Raw genomic sequence first — 24683 nt, forward strand, 5'->3', positions numbered from 1 at the left:
CAGAGTGCATAGAGATCTGGCCTCAGACAGAAGAAGACTTGACTTCCAATACTTACCAGATGAATGACCCTGGGCAAATCACTTATCTTGTCAGGGTGGTAGGCAATTCTCAAAAACTAGAAGTTGTGGAATAGGTCCAGATCTACTTTGGGAAGGGAATTTTCTCACTGGGAGTTTCCCATATGAAAAAAATCTTTGGTCTGATCTCTTTCCCCCCATCTCTTAATTCATTTAAACGCTAAAGTCACTTAACACTAAAAGAGATTTTGGATGTTTTTTGGATGAGACTCGACCCATTAAAGTCATTTCCCATCAGCTGCATTGCTTTTGGATTTTTTTTTAATTCTCCATTTACAGCCCAGAAATCTCATCATTGGGGAAGTCTCCTCATCCTGCAAGATCGAATCAGCCTTGGTACTCATTTCTCATCAGTACTCTCTGACGACCCTCTGATTGGAAGATGGAACAAGGAACTTTAAAACCTCCATTTGAGGAGGCTCAGGACAATTACCACATTTTCCACCAATTACCCTGTCTTTGGATTGAACTTCATTATGCCCCCATGCCAGGTACCTTCTCCCACCCATATCCAACCCTTTTCAACTTCTCTTTGGCTTGTGGTCTTCCTCCATTAGATTATAAATTCTGCGAGGGCAGACATTGTCTTTCTTTTATTTGTATCTGTAACCCCACACTTAGCACATGATTGGCACATAGTAGGCATGTTTAATTATTGTTTACTGACTAGTGGAAACCTCCTTGTGGCCCTGGGCTTCTTAAGGTTTTGTCCATGGAGCACAGACTATGTCGGGTCCTACCCGGATGTAAAAGCTTTGAGTCAAGCCCTGGTGAAGAACTGGAGAATTATTGTCTCAATCCCTGGGTTCCTTTGAGATTCAGATGAAACACTACCTTCTGAATGAAGTCTTCCTTCCCCAAACTACCTGGTATTCATCTTGTGTTCCGAATATGCCTATATACGTACATGGGGATTCCATTAGAAGGTAAGCTCCTGGAGGTAGGAACTGTCTTGCTTTTGTTCTTGTATCCCCAGTGTTTAGCCCATATCTGGCACACAGTGCTTAATAAATAGTGAGTGGTTGATTGATTGATCAGTTGAGTCAAATTTGAAGAGGGTCAACACCAGATGGGGGACATAGATGAATTTCTGGCCAGAGCAACCCTTTGATGACCACCCCTCCAAGCTGTAGAGGGACATCACCAACTATGTCGATGAAAGACAACACTGGATGAAATTATGGATCATGAATTATTGAAATAAAAAAAGTTGATAGCCTAACTAAAATTGCCTGTTTTATCAAATCCAAACTTAGCCTGGATTTAGGCTCCTTTCTTTCAAACGAGATCACAAACAGTTGGACGTGACTGAAACGACTTAACAACAACAATCATAACTAGATAGATGGGCAGGTAGGTAGAGCATTTATTGAAAGCTTGCTGTATGCTGTGCACTGATCTAGGAGTTGGGGATACAAAGACAAGCCAGACGGTCCTTGCCCTTAAGGAACTTGCTCACTAACGGCATAAGAAAACACATAAAAGGGAGCTGGGAGGGGGCAGCGGGAAACTGGGTGGCATAACTGGAAATGTTCGAGAAAGACCAGGACTACCAAAGTCCATGGAGATTCCAAGGTGTGGCCTAGAAAACACCAAACCACATAATGCTCTTGGAGCTGCCTGAGGGTTTTGTTTTGTCCTTTCAATGTCTCTCACTACCCAGGTCCTGGAAACCTCTGCAGCTACTGCGGCAGGTATGATCCTAGATTTAGGAGACCCCCTAAGAAGCCTCTATTCTATCCCTCTTATTTTCTAGAGGAGGAAAACGATGTTCATAGTTTGCTGGAGGCCACACAGGTAGGATTCTGGAACAGCCAGAATGTGAACGCAGGCCTTCTATTTCTTTTTCTTCTTGGATTTTTGAGGCATTCAGGAGTAAGTGACTTGTCCAAGGTCACACAGCTAGTGTCAAATGTCTGAGGCCAGATTTGAACTCAGGTCCTGTTAATTCCAGGCTAGTGCTCTACCCACTGCCTGACGTTGTTGCCCCAAGGACCTCTGTTTCTAAAGCCTGCATTCTTTCCATCGTGTCATGCTGCCTCCCCAACAATCTGGTGATCATAGCATCTCAATGGAAGATCCATAAGAGGGACTGAAACTCTCCTAGCTGCTCTGGCCCAGAGGCTGTGGTCATCTCTGCTGTAGCCTGGCCAGTGGCTGGCTCTGTCTTTAGACTTGCTTCATCTTGTTCCAAAGTCAGGATTATCTGTTTTTGGGTTTTTTCCAGAAGTGAAAAAGAGGCTATGGTCCTTTACCAAATAATGTAATGGCTTCATCTTTCTGTTCTAAGCAGACAGGAGAGAGCTTGAGACATTTATTAGGATTACTGGATTCTAGACATCTTGACTTGATGGTTCAATGCCTGGCCAAAGAGAGAGATTTGACATTTGCTTTTAGTCGAAAGTAGGATCATAACCACACTGAACATTCAGGGATCCTAGTGGAAAATCTTTGTCCACATCCCTTTTCTGAGGTTTAGTATTTATGTTTTTATGTGATCTGTAACTTCCTTAAGTCTGGACTTAGAAAGTTTCCCCTCTAGGGATGCCCATCAATTGGGAAATGGCTGAATAAGTGGTGGTATATGACTGTTATGGAATACTGTTATGATATAAGAAATGATGAGGGGGATGGTTTCAGAAAACCCTGGGAAGACTTACATGACTTAATGCAAAGTGAAGTGAGCAGAACCAGGAGAACATTGTACACACTAACAGCAATATTATAACAATGATCAACTGTGATCTTAGCTATTCTGATCAATATAATGATTCATGACAATTTCAAAGGACCCATGATGAAAAAATGCTAATCGCCTCCAGAATGACAGAATTGATGAACACTGAGAATAGGTTGAAGCATATTTTTACACTTTACTTTCCTGGCCTTTTTTTTTTTTTTTTAGCAACATGGCTAATATGGAAATGTCTTGCATACCTATATAACATATCAAATTGCTTGTTGTCTCACGGAGGGGAGAAAGGAGGGAAGGAGGAATTTAGTACTCAGAATCTTAAAAAAGTATTAGAAATTATTTTCATAAGTAATTATATAATTGGGGGAAAATAAAACATTTGAAAAAAAAGGAAATGTTTTGCATGACTTCACATGTATAATGGGCATCATAGTGCTTGATTTCTCAATGGACAGGAAGAGTCTGGAGGGGAAAGAATTTAGAATGCAAAATTAAAAAATGATTTAAAAAGACACCTTTCTCCTCTATCAGCTCAAGTAATAGCTAAATGCCATTGAAGGAAGGGGAAATGGTCAAAATGATGATGAATGGTTCTGCTTGTGCCTTTGATGTGTTGTGGTTAGCTTAATGGTTGCTCTGGAGAGTTGGGGAGGAGGTGGTACCTAAGTGGCAGCCAGAACTGCGCTCCTGCACTGAGTATAAGCTCTGCAATAGTGCCCAGTTGAGCTTGACTATTATATGGGACAATCAATAACAGTAACTACTGTTATTGTGGACTTGGTTTGGACTTGGATGACTATAATTATGTGGCACAGTGGATAGAGTTCTTGCCCTGGATTCAGGAGAACCTGAGTTCAGATCCAGGCTCAGATGCTTACTAGCTGTGTGACCTTGGGCAAGTCACTTAACCCCGTTTGCCTCAGTTTCCTCATCTGTCAAATGAATTGGAGAAGGAAATGGCAAACCACTCCAATATTTCTGCCAAGAAAACTCCAACTGGGGTCACAAAGAATCAGACTAAACAACAACAATCCTCTGGAAAGCACAAATAACAGTAGAGCACAAGTAACTCCAGGCACATCCCCAGATCTGAGTCAGACATTATAACAGCACAGGGAGTACTCACTTCTTCAGTATTTGTTGCTTTGGGGGTATTTGAACCTTCTCTCAAACTCTTTCCTCCCTGACACAAGGCAGTGCCTGATCAACCTTTACTAATTAATGGAACATCTTCACCTGGGTGTGAAGTGATCTGAGGTAAAGCTCTGGCCATTGAGGTAAGTCCCTTGTTGCCAACTCTGGTACAGAGGTGATGGAGTTCATAAAGAGCCATTGTTCATACACTCCAGCCATGAATACGCCCATTCCACAAGAACCAGGGATGAACAGGGCAGAGGATGAGATTTCTGTCATTATCCCACTGGCTGGATGTGACTACTTCAACTCAGAATTAGAATGTTAGCTGTAGAAGGGTCCTGGCTGATCATCTCTTTCAATCCCTTCATTTGACAGCTAAAGAACCAGTCCAAGGCAGGTTTAAGTGACTTTTTTTTTTTTACTTAGACTTGTGTATAGAAGTCCATTGGTGTATAGAACTCCCAGTGATGAAACTCCCTCTGTCCCTGAGGATGATCAACTTCTCTGTAACTTAAAAGTCTCAGAGAGTGGCCTGGCCGCTGATAGCTTCATTAACTTGCCCAGAGTCAGACAGCTAGATGTCAGAGGAAAGACTTGAACCTGGGTCTCCCTGGCTCTGAGACCAACTCCCTATCCACCACCAACCATATGGTATTAAATGAGTCCCCAGCAAATAGCCAGGTATGGGCATATCCAATACTAGAACTTGCAATGTGTCTGTAAAAGATGTGGCTGTTTTAGGGAATGTCCAGGAGAAAAATCTTCCTTGAATTATTCCTATTAGTGAACATCACCGTTAAGAGAAGAACAAAGCATTAATACAGGATCATAAGAGTTAGAACTAGAAAGGACTTTAGAGATGGCCCTAGTCCAGGGGATAGTTAACCTTTTTTGTGCCATAGCCAACCACTGGCAGCCTTAGGGAAGTCAATGGCCCTCTTTCCAGAAATGTTTTTAAATGCATAAAACAAAGTACATAGGAATATAGTGGTAACAAATTATTTTGAAATAGTTATAAAATATTTTTAAATCGTATATGAGTCCCTGACCTAGCTGAACCCACCCCACCTTCTCTACCAATTTTACCAAAAGAGAAGTTGAGACGCAGAGAGAAGTGACTTACCCAAGTTCACTGTAAGTTACAGAGTCAAGGTTTGGACCCAGGTCTTCTAACCCCAAGTCCAGTGCTCTTTCCATCACACATGCTGCCTCCCCTACTACTATGGACCATTGGCCACGTCTGAAAAAGTGGGGAAAATCATTACCGAACCCACAGCAGCATTAGGAAAATATTGAGAGAATAGAGCAACACTCCCGCTGAGTTGGCAGTCAGACTTTGGTGAATGACAAATAACTAGAAAAATGTTCTGAAGAAAAAGAAAAGGTCTCTGAGAAAGGCAAAAAAAAAAAAAAAAAAACAGCTGCCACAAAGCCCATGCATTTTATTCTGTAGAACAACAGAATTTTGGGGTGGCTAGGTGGTGCAGTGAATAGAGCACCGGCCTTGGAGTCAGGAGAACCTGAATTCAAATCCGGCCTCAGACACTTAACACAAAAACTAGCCATATGACCTTGGGCAAGTCACTTAACCCCAATTGCCCTCCAAAAAGCAAAAAAAAAAGAACAAGAGTTACTAGTTAGGATTGAATATAAAATTAAACAAAGGATGATGACTGATGTAACAAGCTTGATTATCTAGTTCCTCCTGGCACCCTTCATTTCCTTCCCTAGGTTACATCTGATAATTTAGATTTTAGAACTTCTTAAACTGTGGGTAGTGACCCCCATATGGGGGTCATGAAAAATCTGGCAACAGTAAAAGGTTCTGATCATGCAACAACCAAAAATTAATTAAAAATGAAATGCATATTGAATATGAGGTGTTTCTGGCAGCTGTTGCCCATGTTGCATCGTTCAACTTCACCAAAGCCTTGGTTCTGAACACAAAGCATGCATACTTTGGACTGAGCATGCCCTCAGGTCACCCAGTGCCAATGAAAAACAGGAAGAGGGATCTTGAGTGGAAAAAGTTTATGAAGCCCTGGTTTAGAAGCAGGGCTGAGGAAGGATCTGCTAGAATCAGACCCCCTGATGACAGTGAGGAGTGACAATTCATCATGGTTAACAGAAAAGACAGAAGAAATATCAGTTATCAAAGCACAATCATCTGGTGTTATTTTGTGTAGAGCTGAATAATTAATCTTGCTTAGTCTCAATAGTCTCAGAGAATCTCTAATATTTAGGTCCATGCCTGAAATTAACCAGGAAGAAGTTCAATTATGACTAGGTTTTTTTTTTTTTTTTTTTGCCAAGGCAGAATATGTGTGATGTATTCCACAGAGAGGCAACGTGGAAAAGCTTGATGCAATAAGCTTCAATTATCCAGATGTTTTAAACATCTAAATTGCCTCATTAAATGACAGAGAATATCATGATATTCAGTGCCTGGTAGTTGATCAAGTCTGAATTTCATATATATTAGAACCCATTCTTTAAGATGCCTTCAATCACCTAGAATTTAGAAAGAACTTCTCTTGGACAGTTGAGACAACAAAAAAGCTGCAGAGATGAAGGAAGGGAGAAAAAAACTGAGGCAACCTACTGTTTAACACTTATTTTATGATCGTAGCTGAATAAATTCCCTGGTGATTGAATGAATTAGCACTCATGACCAAATCGTTTGATTCTTCCCATCCTCTTATTAAATAAGAAATTAAATAGTATTGAATTAAAACCTGAGACTAACCTATGTATCTCTACGTAGATATATCTATATATACTGGTATACAGATTCTAGCAGCACCTTCCTCAACCCTGCTTCTAATCTATCCAATATAACCTAGAGAAGAAATAAAGGCTGCCAGGAGAAACTAGAGCTTGTTTCATCAATCATATCCTTTGCTTAATTTATATTCAATACTCACCACAATTGAACGTGGATATGTCTGCCTGTCTGTCTGTACATCTGTCCGTCTCTACCACCTGCCACCTTAGTGTCTGCATTTCATGGGACAATATTTGTCCCCCAACTGGTTACATTTCAGATCTTTCCTGACACAGATAATGCTAAGCTTAAAATAATATTCAACTGCCACTAAGTTATTGCAACATAATCATGCAGAAAAATGAGCCAATAGAAATTTTTCAGATTAATTATTCCCATGTCCACTGTGCAGTCAATTTTTAATCCCAGTTCTGTTTCCCTCCTTTGCTCAATCAACATACTCAGGCTATTTAATTATGCTTCTCAGCTGTTGTCTGCCCAAGGAAAGAAAACTAATTTTAGTCTAAGTGAGACATAATGAGGAAGCTAACCCTGCTAGTTAGGGGTGGGGAGGAATCATATGCTGTAATCCAAAACCAAAAAAGAGGATTTCTGGAATCTCCGGCTGGCTGTATCTCTACTATGGATAATTGGCACTCTATGCACCTCTGGATGTGGGCCAACCTGAAAAATATTAAGGGCCATTTAAAAAAAAAGCTGAAATAACTGAACATACTTTAAACAAAGTCTATTATCGAGCAAATGTGAAATCACCCATACTAGCAATAACCACACATAAAAAACAAACAATACCCATTTGAAAGTAACTGTGAGACATTCAGACTTTGAGGCTTTGGTAAATTAAAAAACATGGAAAAGGTAGCTCTCCATTTCACTTGGGCAGAAGCTGGTTTAGTCTGCAGTAACTGAAGGCAGAGCCAACAAGGGTTTTTGAAGATCTTTGAAGATCAAGGGTTATCTGACAAGGGGGCCAGCCAATTCCTACATACAGGTTACAACATGTTCTTATGGGAAATAAGGAAAAAACATGCCCATAAAACTGATTTGTAAAGGTCAGATTAGTAAAATGATAGTTAAGAGTTTATATGGTTTTGTATTACTATCACCCATAGAACCCATAGAACATCTATTTGACTCTGGAAGACTTCTAGGCTTTTTACAGTATAGGATAAAAGTCTAGATAGAAAAAATCTTCAGCATTCAGCCCCAGATCCAGAGGCTCTCACCATATTAACCATGTACTTGTGAACTTCTAGATGGATGTATCATGTGCTCTCAAAATCTTGAATTTGGTCCATTTCAATAAGATTTTGGAAGAAACAGTGGCTATACATCTTGAAAGTTCACCTCCATTTAAATAATACCAATAGAATAGCTAGGTGGCATAGCAGGTATAGCACTGGCCCTGGAGTCAAAAAGACCTGAGTTCAAATCCAACCTCAGCCACTTACTAGTTGTGTGACTCTGGGCAAGTCACTAACCATGATTTTCTCCCCCCAAAAAACAAAAATAAAAACAAACAAAAAACGAGCAAAGATAAACAATACCAGGAGTTTCCAACCAGCCCTACAGTTGTCATCCATCTAAAAGGCCCAAGGCAGAATATTTCAGTTCTGGGGCTGATCTAATGGTTTGGTCCAACTTGGAAAGGATCTGATCACCATCTTCCTCAGGGATTTGGGGGCTAGGGTGACATGAAAGTCACACACAATAGCATATGCTTAAAACTTGTACCTACAGTTAATATTCCCCATTTCCATAGCACTCTGCAGAGTAGTTTTTCCCTCCAATAATTCTGTGAAGACAGTGTAATATTATCCCTATTTTATAGATAAAGTAACTGAGGTCAAAAGAAGTTAAGTGATCTGCTTAAGGTCAAATAGTTACCATGTCAGAGGTAGAACTCAAACACAGTTTTTCTGACTTCAAATTCATTACACCAAAGGACTCAGTTGACCTTTGGGGATAGGGAATGGAGATAAGTGAGGGAGGGTGATTGATACTTTTTTAATCCATTGGACAAATAATTATAAAGCATCTACTGTATGAAGTACTAGGCACTGGAATGTACAAATATGAAAAAATGAGAGTCCCTGACCTCAAGGAGTATATGTTCTTTCTCTTGGACTTGAGTTTCACCATGCAATTTAGCACTGGCTTTGTCTTTCAACTCCCAGAATCTCTCATTTCCTATTTTGTCACATTTTGTAAATTTGCAACTCTAAGGTTAATGTTTTTCATTAATCTAGCCTCTAAGTTGAGGGATTTTCAGATTATAATATATATTAGATATATTACAATATGTATATATTAGATAATATACAATACATATAATTAGATAAGAAGACCTACAGTGTGATTTTCAGCACAGTATTATTTGACATTAGGATACCTAGGCCAAAGGAGATTAAAGGAGGCCAAGCTGAGATGAAAACATGCTAACCCAAGAATAACAGAAATTGTTATTGTCCGTGAAGCCAGTGATGGAGAAGGAATTCTCAGAACTGGAAAGGAGCTCAAAAGTGCTTTATGAAAAGTATATTTGGGGGGAAGTTTACTCTGTATTGGCAATAGAATAGATAGGAATAGAAAGAGAGCAGGCTGTAGTGAAGAGATCACTGAACAACTCTGAGTCAGAGGACCTCGTTCAAATCCTGACTCTGCTACTCACCGGCCAGCTGTGTGACCTTGGACAAGTTACTTAAGGGCTCTAAGCTTTGTCCTCCTCACCTGGAAAATGAGGTTGGATTATATCAAAGGGGTCAAGTGAACTCAACTGCCCACGGTAGCAAAACTCCTGAGTATGGGCAAACCAGATTAAAATGTAACTGGGAAATGTTCAACAAAATAAATAAGAACACAACACAAATAATGATAGCTTGCAGTTTTCTAAATCAGTATGAAGCTTTAGGTGATCTCTCAAGGTCCTTTTCACCTATAAACCTATAGTCTTAGGATGACAACTCCCTGCCAATATACAAAAATACCCAGAATGGTCCAGGGCAACTCCGATATTATTGGGCTCAACTCCTGCTAGGGGATTTTCATAGAGAAACTGTATTTTCAATTTCATTATGGCAGTCAAGGAGAAAATGGCTTGCTTTACAGAAATCTGTTTTGAAACTACATCTTCTTGACTATAGATATTCCATAAAACAAATTATGAATAGAAGAAAAAAAACCCTACACACACATACACACACACACACACAGATGAGTGGTTTCTAATAAATAGACAGGAAGAAAAAGTGATCAACTTGCCAGAAAATTGTTTACTAAGCACATCATTTCCTGTGGCTACCTTGATTAGATGAATTAAGCATTTATTGGGGAACTATTACCATGGTAACTAGATATCATTACAAGCAAAAGCCACTGCATCCATCTAACAGAAAAACAACTGACAAAAAATAGGTCAGAACCTCACAGAATGATTAGTCCCCAGGATCAGCTATTTTAATCACAGCACCCTAGGATTAGAGCTGAACTTGAAATCCTTATATCAAGTTATAATTTCAGCTATTACAATGGGGTGCTGCCTGAAACTAACTTATTAGCAACCACTCGGACAGCGCTTTCATTCCAAAATGTTCACAGCTGAATAGATTTGATCAGAAAAGACTACAAATGAAGAAGTTTTTTGAAGAATGTTAACTCCTGTTTTGATATCTAGACAGGCAAAATGAAGGACTTCATTTAAAAGCAGGTGGCCTGAACAATGATCTCTTCCTCCTTTTGGGGGCTCACCTAAACCATTTTTTGCTCCTACCTCTCCCTGTCCTGTGGAAAACAAGGAGCCGTGATATGCAGGCGTATAAAAGAATGACCTGGCCTCTGCCTGGCTAACACAAGTCCTGAGGGCATCTGTAATTTCTGACCAAAAGACACACAATTGTCCAAGTAATGAAAATAGTATTAATCATGGAAGTCATTTTATTATATCAAATAGATACTAGTCATTGAGGAAGTGATTTGTACATTTGGATAAGAAATCACAAAATTCTCCCCTGTCATTTCAATGCTTTAAAAAAAAATTTATGTGACCTCTAGAAATGTCTAGGCATGCAATTTCCCAAAGCAGTGGATTTAGAGGCAGAGGGCCTGGTTTGGGATCCCTACTCTACTATCCACTAGCCATATGATCATGGGCAAAGCACTGGACCCTCTTTGTCCCTTGGTTTCTGCATTTGTAAAATGAGGGTGTTAATACTCAATGACTTCTGGGGTTCCTCCCTTTAAAGTTCTTAACTGATGATCCCATAATGCATACAGAACAATACATAAAATATTAGGATTGAATCCAATATTTAACGACAAGATAAATGCCCTGCTGAATTTTTGCATAAATGGGTAATAGCATGGAGGCAAAGACTCATTTATTCCCTCCCTAGTCCACCCCCCCCCCATGATACTTTTAAATAAAGTTTCCAAAATAGTTTTTATGACATTTCATATATACATTTTATTCTGACAAATGCAACTTACTAATAACAGTTAAGCCAGATTCTAGTTAATCTCTTTAAGAAATGCATTTGTATCAATCTCTGCTTCTTACCTTAAATGTTTTCTTCTATAAAGTTTCAATCGTGTTTTCCACATGAACAACAAAGGAACAATATCAAGTTATCTCAGAGGCAGTTAAAATTCAATGATGAAAAAATATTTATGGATCCATAGAAATAATTTGAAGCTATTTTTAAAAAATGTATAATTAAAGCTAAGGTTAAAAAAAAAAAGACATGCCCAACATCCTGATATTGTGCTAGATTTGACTGAGACCAAACCACAGGTGGTTCACTCTGTTTCAACTGGGCACCTGAAGATAAGCAGATCAAGAGTTGGAAAGCTGTGTCATACTCTCAAGGTCTGCCATCACCTCTAAGATCTTGGTGTACAGTTAACTTGCCTCTTTGAGCTCTAATTTCTTTATAAATAAAGGACTGGGGTAGACGAGTTCTAAGATTCCTTCTGGGTCTAACATTCAATATTTTGGTAAGGTGATAGCACAAATGGTGAAGCAGAAATTTTATTTTTGCTGGATAAAGAATTGAGTTTAAATATGTGGTTCAGTTTTGAAAGAGGCCCCATGCCCTTAGGTCTCCCTGTAAACATATTTATCTTTTAGATTAATATGGTATCTAATGCCACTTTGAGCTCAAAAGTTCTCCAAGTCCAAGATCATTTTATCTCCTTTTTTGCAAGTTAACCAACAGCAAGGCAGTTGGTTAAATGGGTCCTAGAATTCTTCTAATGGGCCAAGAGAAATGCAACTGCCTAGAGATTCTGTTATTTACAGTGACAGAGAGAGACAGAGAGACAGAGAGAGGGACAGAGGCAGAGAGAGACAGAGATAGAGAGAGAGATACCAAAAACTAATTTTCCATGCAGGGAAATATTTATAAGAACCTTTTATGTCCAAGTCAGGATTTCACAACATAACACACTAATGCAAAATCCAGTAGCACCTGTAAGATTTTAAGTAAATGCTGCCAGCACTTAGACACTTTTTTTGATACCTGTAAAAGATTTGAGAAAAGAAAAATAAAGAGAAAAAGTACATTGTCCAGAGAACAGCAAGTGTATTTCAAAATAAAAATTGTATTTTTGCTTTTTCTTGTTTTTTTTTTCCAAAAATTTTTTTAACAAGACTCTATAGTTGTCATATAACAAGTTATACATTATGTGATTGCTCTGGTCCCCCCCACCCCCACCCACCCCATGTTGTTCCATATCCGCACTCTGTGGTTGTCTTCTGCCCCAATGTTATCTTCCAGCAAATACGTTATGACTGTGTCCCCACAGTTGGATCTAAAATAGGTACACTATATAGTACTTTTCTCTGGGAAAAATTAGTTTTTCAAATATGTAAATGATCATTTTCATAATACAGAAATGGAGGGTCTGCAGGAGGTGCACAACCAGATCATGACCTGCAGATGACAATTTCCAGACACTCACCTGCTGTACATGAACATTTAAAACATTCATCACAATAAAATTTTATTTATATGTGCACTTATATCCACCTTATCCCCGATAATGTACATATCTTGTAACAATTTGGGAATTTAAAAGGTGCAGTCTTCGATAGATTGTTAATCTCTAAAAAACCAAAAACTATCCTCTATGGGACAAGGAAAAAAATCTCAAAAAATGTCCAATTTCAAATTTCATTTCAGTAGGAAAATATTAAAAATAATTTTCTGTGTATATACATATGTTTATATGTATATATTGAATAACACATGTCTCACATATTAACACAATTCAAGTGGAGACATTTTAGTGAACTATTTTCCCACATTTAAATGACACCTGTCAAATCGTAAAAATATTTTAATTATTACATCATTAAAATGTACTTCACTTGCCATGCCATCAACTTACATTATTTTATTTCTTTATGACTAAATTCCCTGATCCCCAAGTCAAAACCCCCATTAAATGAATAAGCTTGACGCTCTTTGTTCCTCGGAGACTATGGATATCATGATATCTTCTACTTCTAAATTCCATCTGTCAAATCAAACTAATTATGTGACTTACCACAGAAATATCTCAGCTGTGAGCATATGTAGCTAAATTGTTCTCCCCAGAAGAAGAGGTGAGAAAATAGCCTAAAATAGATGGAGGTGACTTAGAAGACATCTGAGCACATATAATATAGGATGGCTGAGGGTCTGACGAAAGGTTTCAGGAAACACCTGATCACTGTTAAAAGAAAAGCTATAATCTTATAAATAAACCATGTGTGTTTATACTCTTTCTAATATAAATTAAATGTGTATGCATTAGAAACATACACACATAAATATAAACAGACCCAAATGTTCTAGTACAGAGAGCCCGTTCATTAAATGGAGGATGTAGTCTGATGTACAGATTGATTAACTATCTAGACTTTGTAAGTAACGTTTAAATTAATGTGGGGTGCAAACGAAAAATCAGTGTCTCTTGAGACTGATCTTGAAAGTCAGACACGCATCTATCCATTCTGAAAAAGAATCCTCTCCAACATTATAGGTACTTTACAGTGAGGACGGAGTTTGATGCAATTCCTACTCAGTAAGCAGACAAAAGGACGCTTGGCTTACCTTTCAAAGATTTTCTTAAAATAAATATATCATATAAAGAAATGCAGGTTTGCCAAAAATCTCTTTAAAATTACATCAAAACAACTTTAAAACTTGTTCACTGAGCATAGCCTAGTGAATTCAATTTCTGTGTTGAAACACCTACTTAACAGTTCAGAATATTGCCTAGTGTGGTTTGGATACAGATGTGGTGTGAAGACCCAGACAGAGTAAACTTGTCTCTATCTCAATTTGCTATTATCACAGCAGCGAGAAACAGTCCTCTTGGTCGGGCAAGTTCAACATAAATGTATCCCCTTTAAAACAGCTATACATCCTTAAAATGAGCTATAATAAACAGAGTTAATTCCCCATTCACCACTATTACACTTAAAATTGAAATGCATTGATCATTCAGAAAATATTTCTTGCAAAATATATAAATAAAACATCTTAATGTAACTGCATATTTTGTAAATATCCTTAACATTGCTAGACAGACCAGACCATTGACGGCTGGTTGTTATATTTCAGTACAGTATGTCAAATTTATCAGAAATTTAAAAAGAAATTTTTTCTGAGGGACTCAGCTGCCTTCATTTGTTGGCTTTAAAATGCGTCATAAAATGGGAGACAATATCTTATCCTAAGTACATGGAATCAATATGGAAAAGTAAACCATACACTGGACAGTATCATAGAACATCAGAGTGAACAAGAGTGAAACATCTTCCAGTATAAAAAAGGGAAGAACTCTATACAAGCAGTTATATTATCTGTGTTTCAATTAAAGATGCATTTCTCTCTCACTCCTGGCAAGAATTAATTGGTAAAGACACTGCTTCTCAACAGTGCAAAGTATCCTGAGAAATCATTAAGGTTACAACAACATCAACAACAACAAAAAAAACACAGGGCTTTCATCACTAAGCTTGGGTTTTGTTTGTTGGGGGTTTTTTTTGCACAAAACACAGCAGTTAGATATTTTAAATAAATAAATTTAAAAAGCAGAAAATCTACAACTGTGTCCAACACAAAAAAAAGGGAGGATGTGACCCAGACACTGCTAATTCTCCCACTGGCTAATATCAGAAAAGGATTGCATCAAATGACTATGAGTAGCTTTCTAGTTAACTATGGCCAATAATGTACAAGGAGGTAATTTGTAGTTCAAGTTTTTCATTTTGTTTTTAACTAGCTACAAGCTGAAATCTAAATACACTGAAATATCCTATTCCAATTTGCAAATACGTCCTCCTTGCGGAGGGGTAATATCCTAATTTTGTGCAACTTTGATGCAGAGCCCAAGGTAGTCCTATGAAGAAGAGACAGCACGTCTTTAAAAGGATCAGCACTGAAATCCCAGGTCCTTTAGCTGCATTCTAGGAGCTTGGCCAGGTTATCTCGTAATTCTGTTAGTTCGAATATTTTTCCATCAAGGATTTCTAAAAGTGTCTTCAAATTATTGCGAAAAGCTTCTTGCCCATTCTGACTTTTCTCCAGGCGCTGCTCTAGGTCAGACAGTTGTCCTTCCAGGTCTTTGTTTCGAATTTCTACTTCCTTTAGGGAAAGAAGTGCGAGATGTTAATTCAAACTTAGATGTAGATGTATCAGGACTGAGTCCATATCACTTAAAGAGGTCAGGTGAAAAGCATACAATCCTTTTTCTAGCTTCTCATCTCAAGATTCAAAGAGGTTCTGACATCAAAAGTTCAGTAAAGAATAGGGGAAAAGGGAGAAGGACAAGTCCTGTGATTTTATTTGTAAGAGGAATTCTCAGATGAGGAAAACTCCCTCTACTGAATACAGGTTGGGATCTTTTCTGCAATTTTAGTCTTAGTGAGCTACTAAGAGTGACTTGCCCAGCGTCCCATAGCCAGTGGGTTTTACAGGTTCTGAGGTCAGCTTTCTATGCATTTCTTCAAGAAAAATATGAAACATAATTTAATTGGAAGAAATAAAATAAACCAAGATCATTTAAACTGAGGTAGATCACTTATCTAGATTTCAAAAGATCACTTCAAGGATATTTTTGGGTTATAGAGCCAAAGTTAGAATTGCCAAATGGAGAGAAATATCCATTTTAAAAGATATTGTTATCTCATTTCTCTTATCACTTTTTGTCTGTTTTCTCAGATACAAGGCACAAGATTCTATTTGTTAAGGTCTTACTCTCATTTTGCCACCTGCCTTTGACAGCTAAGACAGGGCAAAGAGAGAGGAGATTAAACACAAATCAGGCAACTTTGCTACCTTACTAGTTTGGGCACAGGAGAAGGATGCCAGAAATGGTTCCAATGAGGCTAGAACATATCTATGGCTTCCATCAAACAGACAGCCTGACATTCTGGGAAGACTATTCCCTCTTCCCCAACTCCCACACTCCCCCATGGCATTCTACCATAGAAAATTACCTCCATATTTAATTTGATCCATAATATATACATCTATTATCAGACAGACATTATTTTTAAGGCACTGTTAGGTATTAGAGAGAAAAATGAACACAAGTTTCTTTAAGGAGCTTATAATCTAACAGGGGAGAGAAATACATGTACTTGAATATTCTGATACCTGCATTAAATACAAAAGGGAGATTCAAAGAAAAAAAAAACCACACAAGAAATTTAAGGAGAGAGAAGACTTTGAGCTAGGAGGACTGGAGAAAGGTGCCAACCTGAGCTGTACCCTGAAGAAAGAAAAGAATTTTGACAGGTAATGTGAAAGAAGTCTGTTCTTAGTATTGCTGACAGGCTGGGAAAGTGTGCAGAAGCAGGAGAGAAAGGGAAGATCAGGGAATGACTGGGAGATGTCTGCATTTAGGGAGGAGGAGGGAAGGTCAAGCAAGAAAAGACAGAGGAAGAGTTGAATTACTTAATACGGAGGTGTGCCTTCAGAACTTGAGACTTGGCGCCGCACGCCCCTTTTTGGACAGGGAAGTGAAGTCAAGCCTCACCATGATACATAACATTTGGATATAACAGATGTTTAGCAGTAACTAAGTAGTTTCTCTCACACATTTTTCATTCTTAGCTTAACTATGAGCTCTGTAATGTACTGAGTGTGCTGACATACTAGGTAATATTAACTCTCAGCTAGGTGGCACAGTGAACAGAGCACTGGGCTCGGAGTTAGAAAAACCTTGAGTTCCAATCCAGCCTCAAACAGGTCATAATTGGATGAGCCGGTGTAAATCACAACTGCTGTTTGCCTCAGTTTCCTCAACTTTAAAAGGAGGATACCACTTCCCTCCCAGAGTGATTGTGGATTGAATGAGATAATGAAAATAATCAATAATTATATATTTAAATATATTAATAAAATATCATATATAATTAGCACAATGCTGGCTCATAGTAAGCTCTATATAAATGTTAATTATTATCATCATTATTATTACAATATAATTTATTATAAGCACATTCAATATGCTACAGAAGATACAGTCTGAGAGGGAGAACAATTCTACACCTGGATTCCCATGGGCATCTCAAACTAACTGGACTCATTATCCACCCCTTTTCCCTCATCCCCATCCACACTCCCTGACTTGAAATCCATCCCTCCTAAGTGATACAGCTAAATGATGCAGTGGACAGGGCATTGGACCTGGAGTAAGGAAATTTAAATCCAGTCTTAGATACTTACTAGCTCTGTGACCCTGGGCAAGTCACTTAACCTCGTGGTGCTTCAGTTTCCTCATCGGTAAAATGGGCATGTACTTCCTCAGGTTGCTGAGAGGATAAACTAAGATAACATTTGTGAAGCACTTTGCAAACCTTAAATGTTAGTTATTATTATTATAATTTGTCAAGGGTTTTTTTTCCTGCATATTGCTATAATCATTTGGTTTTGGTTGTTTTAGATTTTGATCCTGTTAGACTTATTGTTTCTTGAATTCTGAACCATCCTCACATTCCAGGTATAAACCCAATTTCGTCATAGGGAATTATATTCCTATATTCTTTTTTTGCTATATGATTCTGTTCCTCAACTCTTATTTGCCCCTAGTTTAGGTAAAGTGTTCTCATAAAATGAATTAACTAGTATGCTTTTTTATTTTTAGTCCTTGAGACTAATTTGTGGAAAATGGTTTTAATTGTTCTTTAAAAGTTAGAGAGAATTCATCTAAAAAATTTGCCTGGACCAGAGTTTTGTCATTGGTAGTTCTTTATGATTTGTTCAATTTGACTGTCAAAGACTAGGTTAGGATCAGATTCAGGTTTAGTTAACTTGACTATCTTGTATTTTTGTAGATACCTCTTTATCTGCCTCTTTAAAATTATCAATGTTTGCTGGTATATACAATTATATATAGAAGGCTCTAACAATTATTTTTATTTCTTCTTTATTGTAAAGCCAATTCATTTTTATTTTGGTTGATTTTCCTCTTTATTATTATTTTTTGGTTCAATTTAGCCAAAAGGCTTATTGATTGTTAGCCTTATTAAAGAATCAACTTTTAGTGCTGTGATTATAGTCACTTTTCCATTGTACCTATTTTTCCACTAATTTTCAATATTTCTTATTTGGCGCTCATTTTGGGTTTCATAATACATTAATTCCTTGTTGTTCAGTCATTTCAGTTGTGTCTGACTCTCTGGGACCCCATTTGGGGTTTTCTTGGCAAAAATACTAGAGCAGTTCGCCATTTCTTTCTCTAGCTCATTTTACAGATGATGAAACTTGAGGTAAACAGGGTTAAGTGACCCAGGGTCACACAGCTATTACGTGGCTGTGGCTGGATTTGAACTCAGGTATTCCTGACTTAGGTCCATTGCTCTATCCACTGTGCTACCTAGCTGCCTTCATTATTTCCTTAGTTTTAAAAATTACATACTCAGTAGATCATTAATCTGTTTATCTTTGCTACATTCATCCAGCTCAGAAAGAGAAATATTAAAGTCTCCTACAGTTATTGGTCAAGATATCATCTATCTATCTATCTATCTATCTATCTATCTATCTATCTATCTACCTGTCTGTCTGTCTGTCTAGTTGTAATTCAGCTAACTTCTCACTAAGAAATTTAGCTGTTATCCATTTGCTGCATATGTTTAATACTAAAGTATGGTTTCATTGTTTTTGGTATCTTCAGACAATTTCCCTAATTATCTTCTTTGACTTCATGAATTTATTTTTTTTTTTGCCTGATAACACTACCCTAACTCTAGATTATTTGGAATCACCTGATACATAGTAATTTGATTTCAGTTTCTGGGCTTCAGTTTTTTATGTAGTTCTTATATTCAACAAATTGTTGGGTTTTATTTTTGTATCCTTTCTACTATTTTATGTATTTTTATTAAATTATATTAAATTGTGGATTATTATTTATCATTATTAATATTGTTTGAAACTAGCTTTACATGGCTAGAAAATGGCTTAAGCCAAAAAGTTTACTGTATAGGTCAGAGATGCTCCAGGGAAGCTGAGCCCCACCTAGTGCCTATTTTGTATTTCTTCAGGTCTTGCTTTGGGTCTATTCAAAATCCAAATTTTAAGTGCTCCAAATTAGATTGACACATATGCTTTTGTAGATGTATGTATTTATGTATGTATGTATTTATGTGTGTGTATGTGTGTATGTATGTATGTATGTATGTATGTCTATCTCAATTTGCCCTTCTTTTGGAGACCACTTACTGCCTATGTGAGGTCAGTCAGAGAAATGTCCTTATACCCTTCTTATCTGAACTTTATATAATGTAACTTCACAAAGTCTTGTCCAAGGAGTCACCCCTTCTTTCTGTCTTTCTCTCTCCCCCCTCCCCAAGTGGCTTAATACAATTCTAAAACCGTTTCAGGAGAAATTATTCTCTTACATTAATTAATACCAATTAATTAATTACACTAATATATTATATCAACACATTAATTCAATATATCATAATATAATTATACATTATATACAATTATACCATATAATTAATATAATGTATTAATAATATAAGTTAATATAATTATTAATTAATTGACCAATTAATATAAAGGGATCTAGATTTTTTCCTTTCTATTTCCTCAAAGTCCAGCTTCTGAAGAGCATTTCTGACCTTGACCAAAGAATTTACCACACAGAGACCATGTTATCTACCGTGTTTCCCCGATAATAAGACCTATCCCGAAAATAAGCCCTCCCCTTACTATGTAAGATTCCTCTAAAATAAGCCCTCCCCCGAAAATAAGCCCTATTGAGATTGCTACTGTAGTGAAGGTGATCCCCTGCGCTACACGCTACATTACGGTAGCCTCTGTATGCACCGTCCCCCTCCCCCCCTGGGTGAAACACACGCCGCGCTCTGAGCTGCATCCAATCAGAGCTGCAGCAGTGAGCGCGTCATCCTGTTCTTCCCCAGTGATTTGCTTATTGAATAAAGGTACATTTTTTTGTTCACATTTACCTGTTTATTAAAATTGCTGTCAATGTTCATTAAAATAAGCCCTCCCCTGAAAATAAGCCCTCTGGTGTTTTTCTGTCCAAAAAAATTAATAAGACAGTGTCTTATTATCGGGGAAACACGGTAGGTGGAATTCTTATCCCACCACTGTTCATTTTCATGGACTGGGTGGAGGACAGAACCTTTTGTAAAGATTTTGAGGTGGAAGTGGTCTGGCTTGATATGAGTCTCTCTTTGTCCAAGAGATCAGAATAACATTCCCCTAGCCCCTCATTAGAATAAGCCCAACTCTTATTACAATATTCATTCTCTCATTAATTGTTAACCGACCAGTGTTGATTTCTGCCTTTTGGGAACACCCAGTTTTCCAAAGGCTTTATAAGTATTTAGTGTCCTCCAAGGTTTGTCTGATCCTCAAGAGTACCACTGACTTCTTTTATTAATTACTGCTAGCCATAATTAATAAAGCAACTTTTAGTTACCCAGAAATTATATCTCTCAGAATTTTCATACATCACAGATTGCTATATTCTTGTATTGATTTTGTTCCTTCTAAGCCAACACTTTGATCCTAGTTTATTCCCATAGACTTCCCCTCTTGTTTTATTAAAATTTTCTTGATTAAATTGTTTTCTATTATTTGCTATCGTGTGGTATTCAAAATTTTAAAATTAAAATTTATATTTTTTCTGGAAGAGTTGTGATCTTTAAGTTATCTTTGCACATCTTTTTGTCAAGGTCAATTACTTTGGCTTGTGCAGAATTCATGTATTTTTTCAAAGATTTTGCCTTTTTTTCTTTCTTTTTTGGGGGGGGACTAAATTTTTTTTAATTTCTGTAATTTTTTTTTTTTAGCAGGCATAGTTCAATTTAATTGTTTATTAAAAAACATCTATGTGGTTGCCACAGCAGCTGCCTGGGTCCTCTGGATAGACACTTGAGGGTGAGTCTTCACAAGATGGTTGGTGAATTCCTGATAAAGGAGACTTAGTGAACATGGTCTCCTTCCACAGGTCTGGGGTTAGATAGCGAAGTTGCCTAGAGTAGTAGTACAGCCTCTTGCAGAAGTGTAGCAGTTATCAATTCCAGCCATCATCAGGACCTTCTTAGGCACAGGAGCTGAGACAATGCCAGAACCTCTAGGGGCGGGGATCAGGCATACCAGAACTGACCCATATTGCCCAGTGACCTTGCAGGGTACTGTGTGAGGCTTGCCAATCTTGTTCCCCCAGTAGCCATGTCTCACATGAACGATGGACAGCTTAGCCAGAATGATAGCACCATGAATAGCTGGGGCCACTTCCTTAAAGCACTTGACACCCAGACCAACATGGCCATTGTAGTCACCAATGGCCACAAAAGCCTTGAACCTGGTACGTTGTCCAGCTCTAGTTTGTTTCTGAATAGGCATGATCTTCAGAACCTCATCTTTCAATGAAGATCCCAGGAAGAAATCTATGATCTCAGTCTCCTTGACAGGAAGTGAGAAAAGATAGATCTCTTCCAAAGACTTGATCTTCATGTCCTTGACTAGTCAGCCCAGCTTAGTGACAAGAAATCACTCCTTGTCTTCGGCCTTTCCTCCCTGGGCCCCATGGCCACGGCCTCAACCACAGTCCCAGCCTCGACCTCGTGGAGGTCATTTTCCTTCATGGTGGGGGGGAAGGGAATAAGCATTTATATTGCACTTAATAAGTATCTGGCACTGGACTAAGCAGATAATGTTTTACAAATATTATCTCATTTGATCTTCACATCAACCCTGAGGGATAAGTCCCATTATTATCCCCATTTTACAGTTGAAGAAACTGAGGCAAACAGAGATTAAGTGACCTGGCGAGTCAAAAGTCTAGTCTGAGGCCAGATCTGACCTTGAGTCTTCCTGACTCCAGGCCCAGCACTCTGTCTACTCTACCTCCCATAAGGTGCCTCAAGGACACAACTTCAAACTTGTTCAAGTATGTTTAAGCCTTTGGGGGATTTTTTCACACTTTTGTTTTTGAGTCTTTTTCTAGGCTTATATTCCAGTCTCTTTCTCTTGGAATTGTTGTCTTTCTGTCTTTGTCTCATTTACACCTGGCTTCTCCTCTCCCTCCTGGCTATTCCCTTATTTCAGTATCCTTTCCTCTACACAGACCCTTAGACTGGATGTCCTCATTCTTTTTTTTTTTTTTTGGAGGGGGGAGGGCAGGGCAACTAGGGTTAAGTGACTTGGCCAAGGTCACATGGCTAGTCAGTGTTAAGTGTCTGAGTCCAGATTTGAACTCAGGTCCCCCTGACTCTAGAGCCAGTGCTCTATTAACTGCGCCACCAACCCCTCCTCCCCCGCCATTCTTCTTGACCTGCGGTGGGTATAAAATCCAGAGTAAACACTGTAGGCAAAGGAGTAACTCCAGCTAGGTTTCTAGTCAGCTTTCACAGTCATCACCCAGGCTGACATCCTGTCCTTCATGTGGCTCGGAAGAATCAATGTTTGATGACTCTTACAGAGTGTGTGAATGTGGAGGAGTCAGACTGTGTGTCTGATGTAGGGAAATCAGACAAAGCCTTCTCCAGATTTGGCCCCTGGAATCTATGCTTATACAATTACTTGATCTGGCTTCACCCGGCACACAGAATAGGGCAGAGGAGAGGACAGCGCACCTTTAAATGCTGATATTCTCAGTTATTCTTCATGAGGCTTTTACCTTATCAAGCATTAGTGTCTTCTTACTTGGTAAATTTTGCTACATTTGGAATATATTTCCTTCTTTTGAGGTTTTAGGACAGACAGAAATGTAGAAACATTTATGCAGAAATGCAGAAACAAGCTATTCTATCATTTTCCTGGCCACATGACCTAAGACATTCTGCTTAATTGACTTTTACATGGAATGGTTACTGTTGTGAACAAAGTTCCAAACACCGGAGAAAGTGAGGAACAAAGAATGAAATGAAGAGCACTGTCTTTCATAAAAGCAAATTATCAGAGCTCTGCAAAAAGAAAGCCCTGATTAGGAATTTGTTCACTTTGGCAAGATGGGGAACAGTGGCTGAGAACATAATGTGACTGTGTGGGGGCAGCTGTGAAGGCAGACGGGGCCACACACACTCCTATTGGAGGGTCTGGAAAGAAAGGTAGCTCCTGGAAGAAAGATGTCATGGTGAAAAAGATGGACGTGCTCCCTGGGGGTGGCTGAGGAAATGGTATCCTGCTATGCAATGGAGGGCAGTCTAAGACTATGGAGGGAGAGTGGTTGTCTTTGAACTACTATGGGGAGGAACTATCCTCCCATTCCAGATACTGGTCCCCTGGAGTGAAGTCTTGGATGCCTCATATGGGTCTCTGGGTAGGGGAAATAGTCAAAGTAAGCGGTGTGAAAAAGAGAGGAAATGCAAGACAATTTTTCTTCTTTCCATGCCCGCTCTCCCCTTCTCTCTTCCCCCTCCCCACTGTCACCAACAAAAACCCTGCTGGTCCATGCATCTCCTAGAGACCCACCATTTAACCAGGGGAGCCAGAAGCCTAGTTTTTCTCTCTTAAGCTAAGTAGCCTGGCCTTATTAATCAGTGTAACCCAGAAAGAGGTGTTGAGAACAAGTGAAGAGAGTAGTAATTATTAAGGCCCTCTAATGAATAGACAAGCCGTTTGCTTATAAAGCTAATTTAAATGAAAACCTAGAGTGAGAAGTATATATACAATAGCTGACTTCTAAAGGTGCCCTATAATTCTGATTCAAACATATCACATATTCTTAGCAAGGAAAAGTTTCCGTTGGCTAATGAGCATTCTAATTTGTTTCTCTGCCCCAGATGAAAACAAAGAATTTCAGATTCTCTGAAAAATTGCAATGTAGGACAGTATAACACATTCCATTTCCTTAGGATATGCAACTGGCTAATTTGATGAGAAAGGAAAACCAAAGAAAACCAGAACTGTTGTTCTAAAAGTTTATCGCGATTTCTTGTGACCTATTTGTATTGATTAGTTTGAAGCAGATAATCCAAGTAGCTGATCCTAAGGAATACTAAATCTCCTAGTGTGCGCATTGGTACTCACTGGCTAGTTCTTCCCATTCACCCTATTCCTACAGGAAAGTATTTATAGCAGAATGAAGGCGAGGCTTCACAGTGAAAAATTTCTCCTACAGGCTAGTAGGCCAGAGGCACATCCATATAATGAAAATAAATAGTCTTCTCCTGGGTATATATTACTATTACACAAGATGTGGGTGAACAGAAAACAGCCAATGCAATTATTCAAGGGACTAACTATCTGGGCTCTGGGCTATCCAGGCTTCTAGCCTGGATTTTGTCCACATTTTGCCCACCATATAACTTAAAAGGAATTCCATATGAAGGCAAACAAAACACCAAAATCAAAACCAAATATTTTAAAAAAAGGAGAAAAACTAGCAGTTCTGGGGAAGGGCCTGAATTAGAAGCCTAGAGCAGAGATTTAAATGACGGAGGGATTTTCTTGGTTGTTGCTGTTGAGTCGTTTCACTCATATATGACTCTCTGTGATACCATTTGGG

At 38.4% G+C, this 24683-nt stretch overlaps 1 protein-coding gene and 1 long non-coding RNA gene across 6 annotated transcripts in view; both read right to left on the reverse strand.

Moving 5' to 3' along the window:
• Positions 1-1422: 1422 nt before the first annotated feature.
• On the reverse strand, positions 1423-8037 carry LOC138167439 (uncharacterized). The gene is made up of 3 exons (XR_011169884.1): positions 6835-8037; positions 5034-5277; positions 1423-2440 (listed from the first exon to the last, which is right to left on the reverse strand). It is a non-coding gene; the product is annotated as an uncharacterized lncRNA (long non-coding RNA).
• A 4491-nt stretch (positions 8038-12528) lies between these two features.
• The window catches only part of HOMER1 (homer scaffold protein 1), a 159211-nt gene continuing 147056 nt past the window's right edge, over positions 12529-24683 (reverse strand). For all 5 annotated transcript variants that reach the window (XM_069096320.1, XM_069096319.1, XM_069096318.1 and 2 more), the window contains one exon: positions 12529-15328. In XM_069096320.1, the coding sequence (XP_068952421.1) occupies positions 15140-15328 (189 nt within the window). In that variant the 3' untranslated portion in view covers positions 12529-15139. The remainder of the gene's footprint in view (positions 15329-24683) is intronic.

Source organism: Petaurus breviceps, unplaced genomic scaffold, assembly GCF_028583685.1.
Source record: "Petaurus breviceps papuanus isolate PSGF00001 unplaced genomic scaffold, PetGlider_PUasm1.0 229, whole genome shotgun sequence".
In the NCBI taxonomy this organism is placed as follows: domain Eukaryota; kingdom Metazoa; phylum Chordata; class Mammalia; order Diprotodontia; family Petauridae; genus Petaurus; species Petaurus breviceps.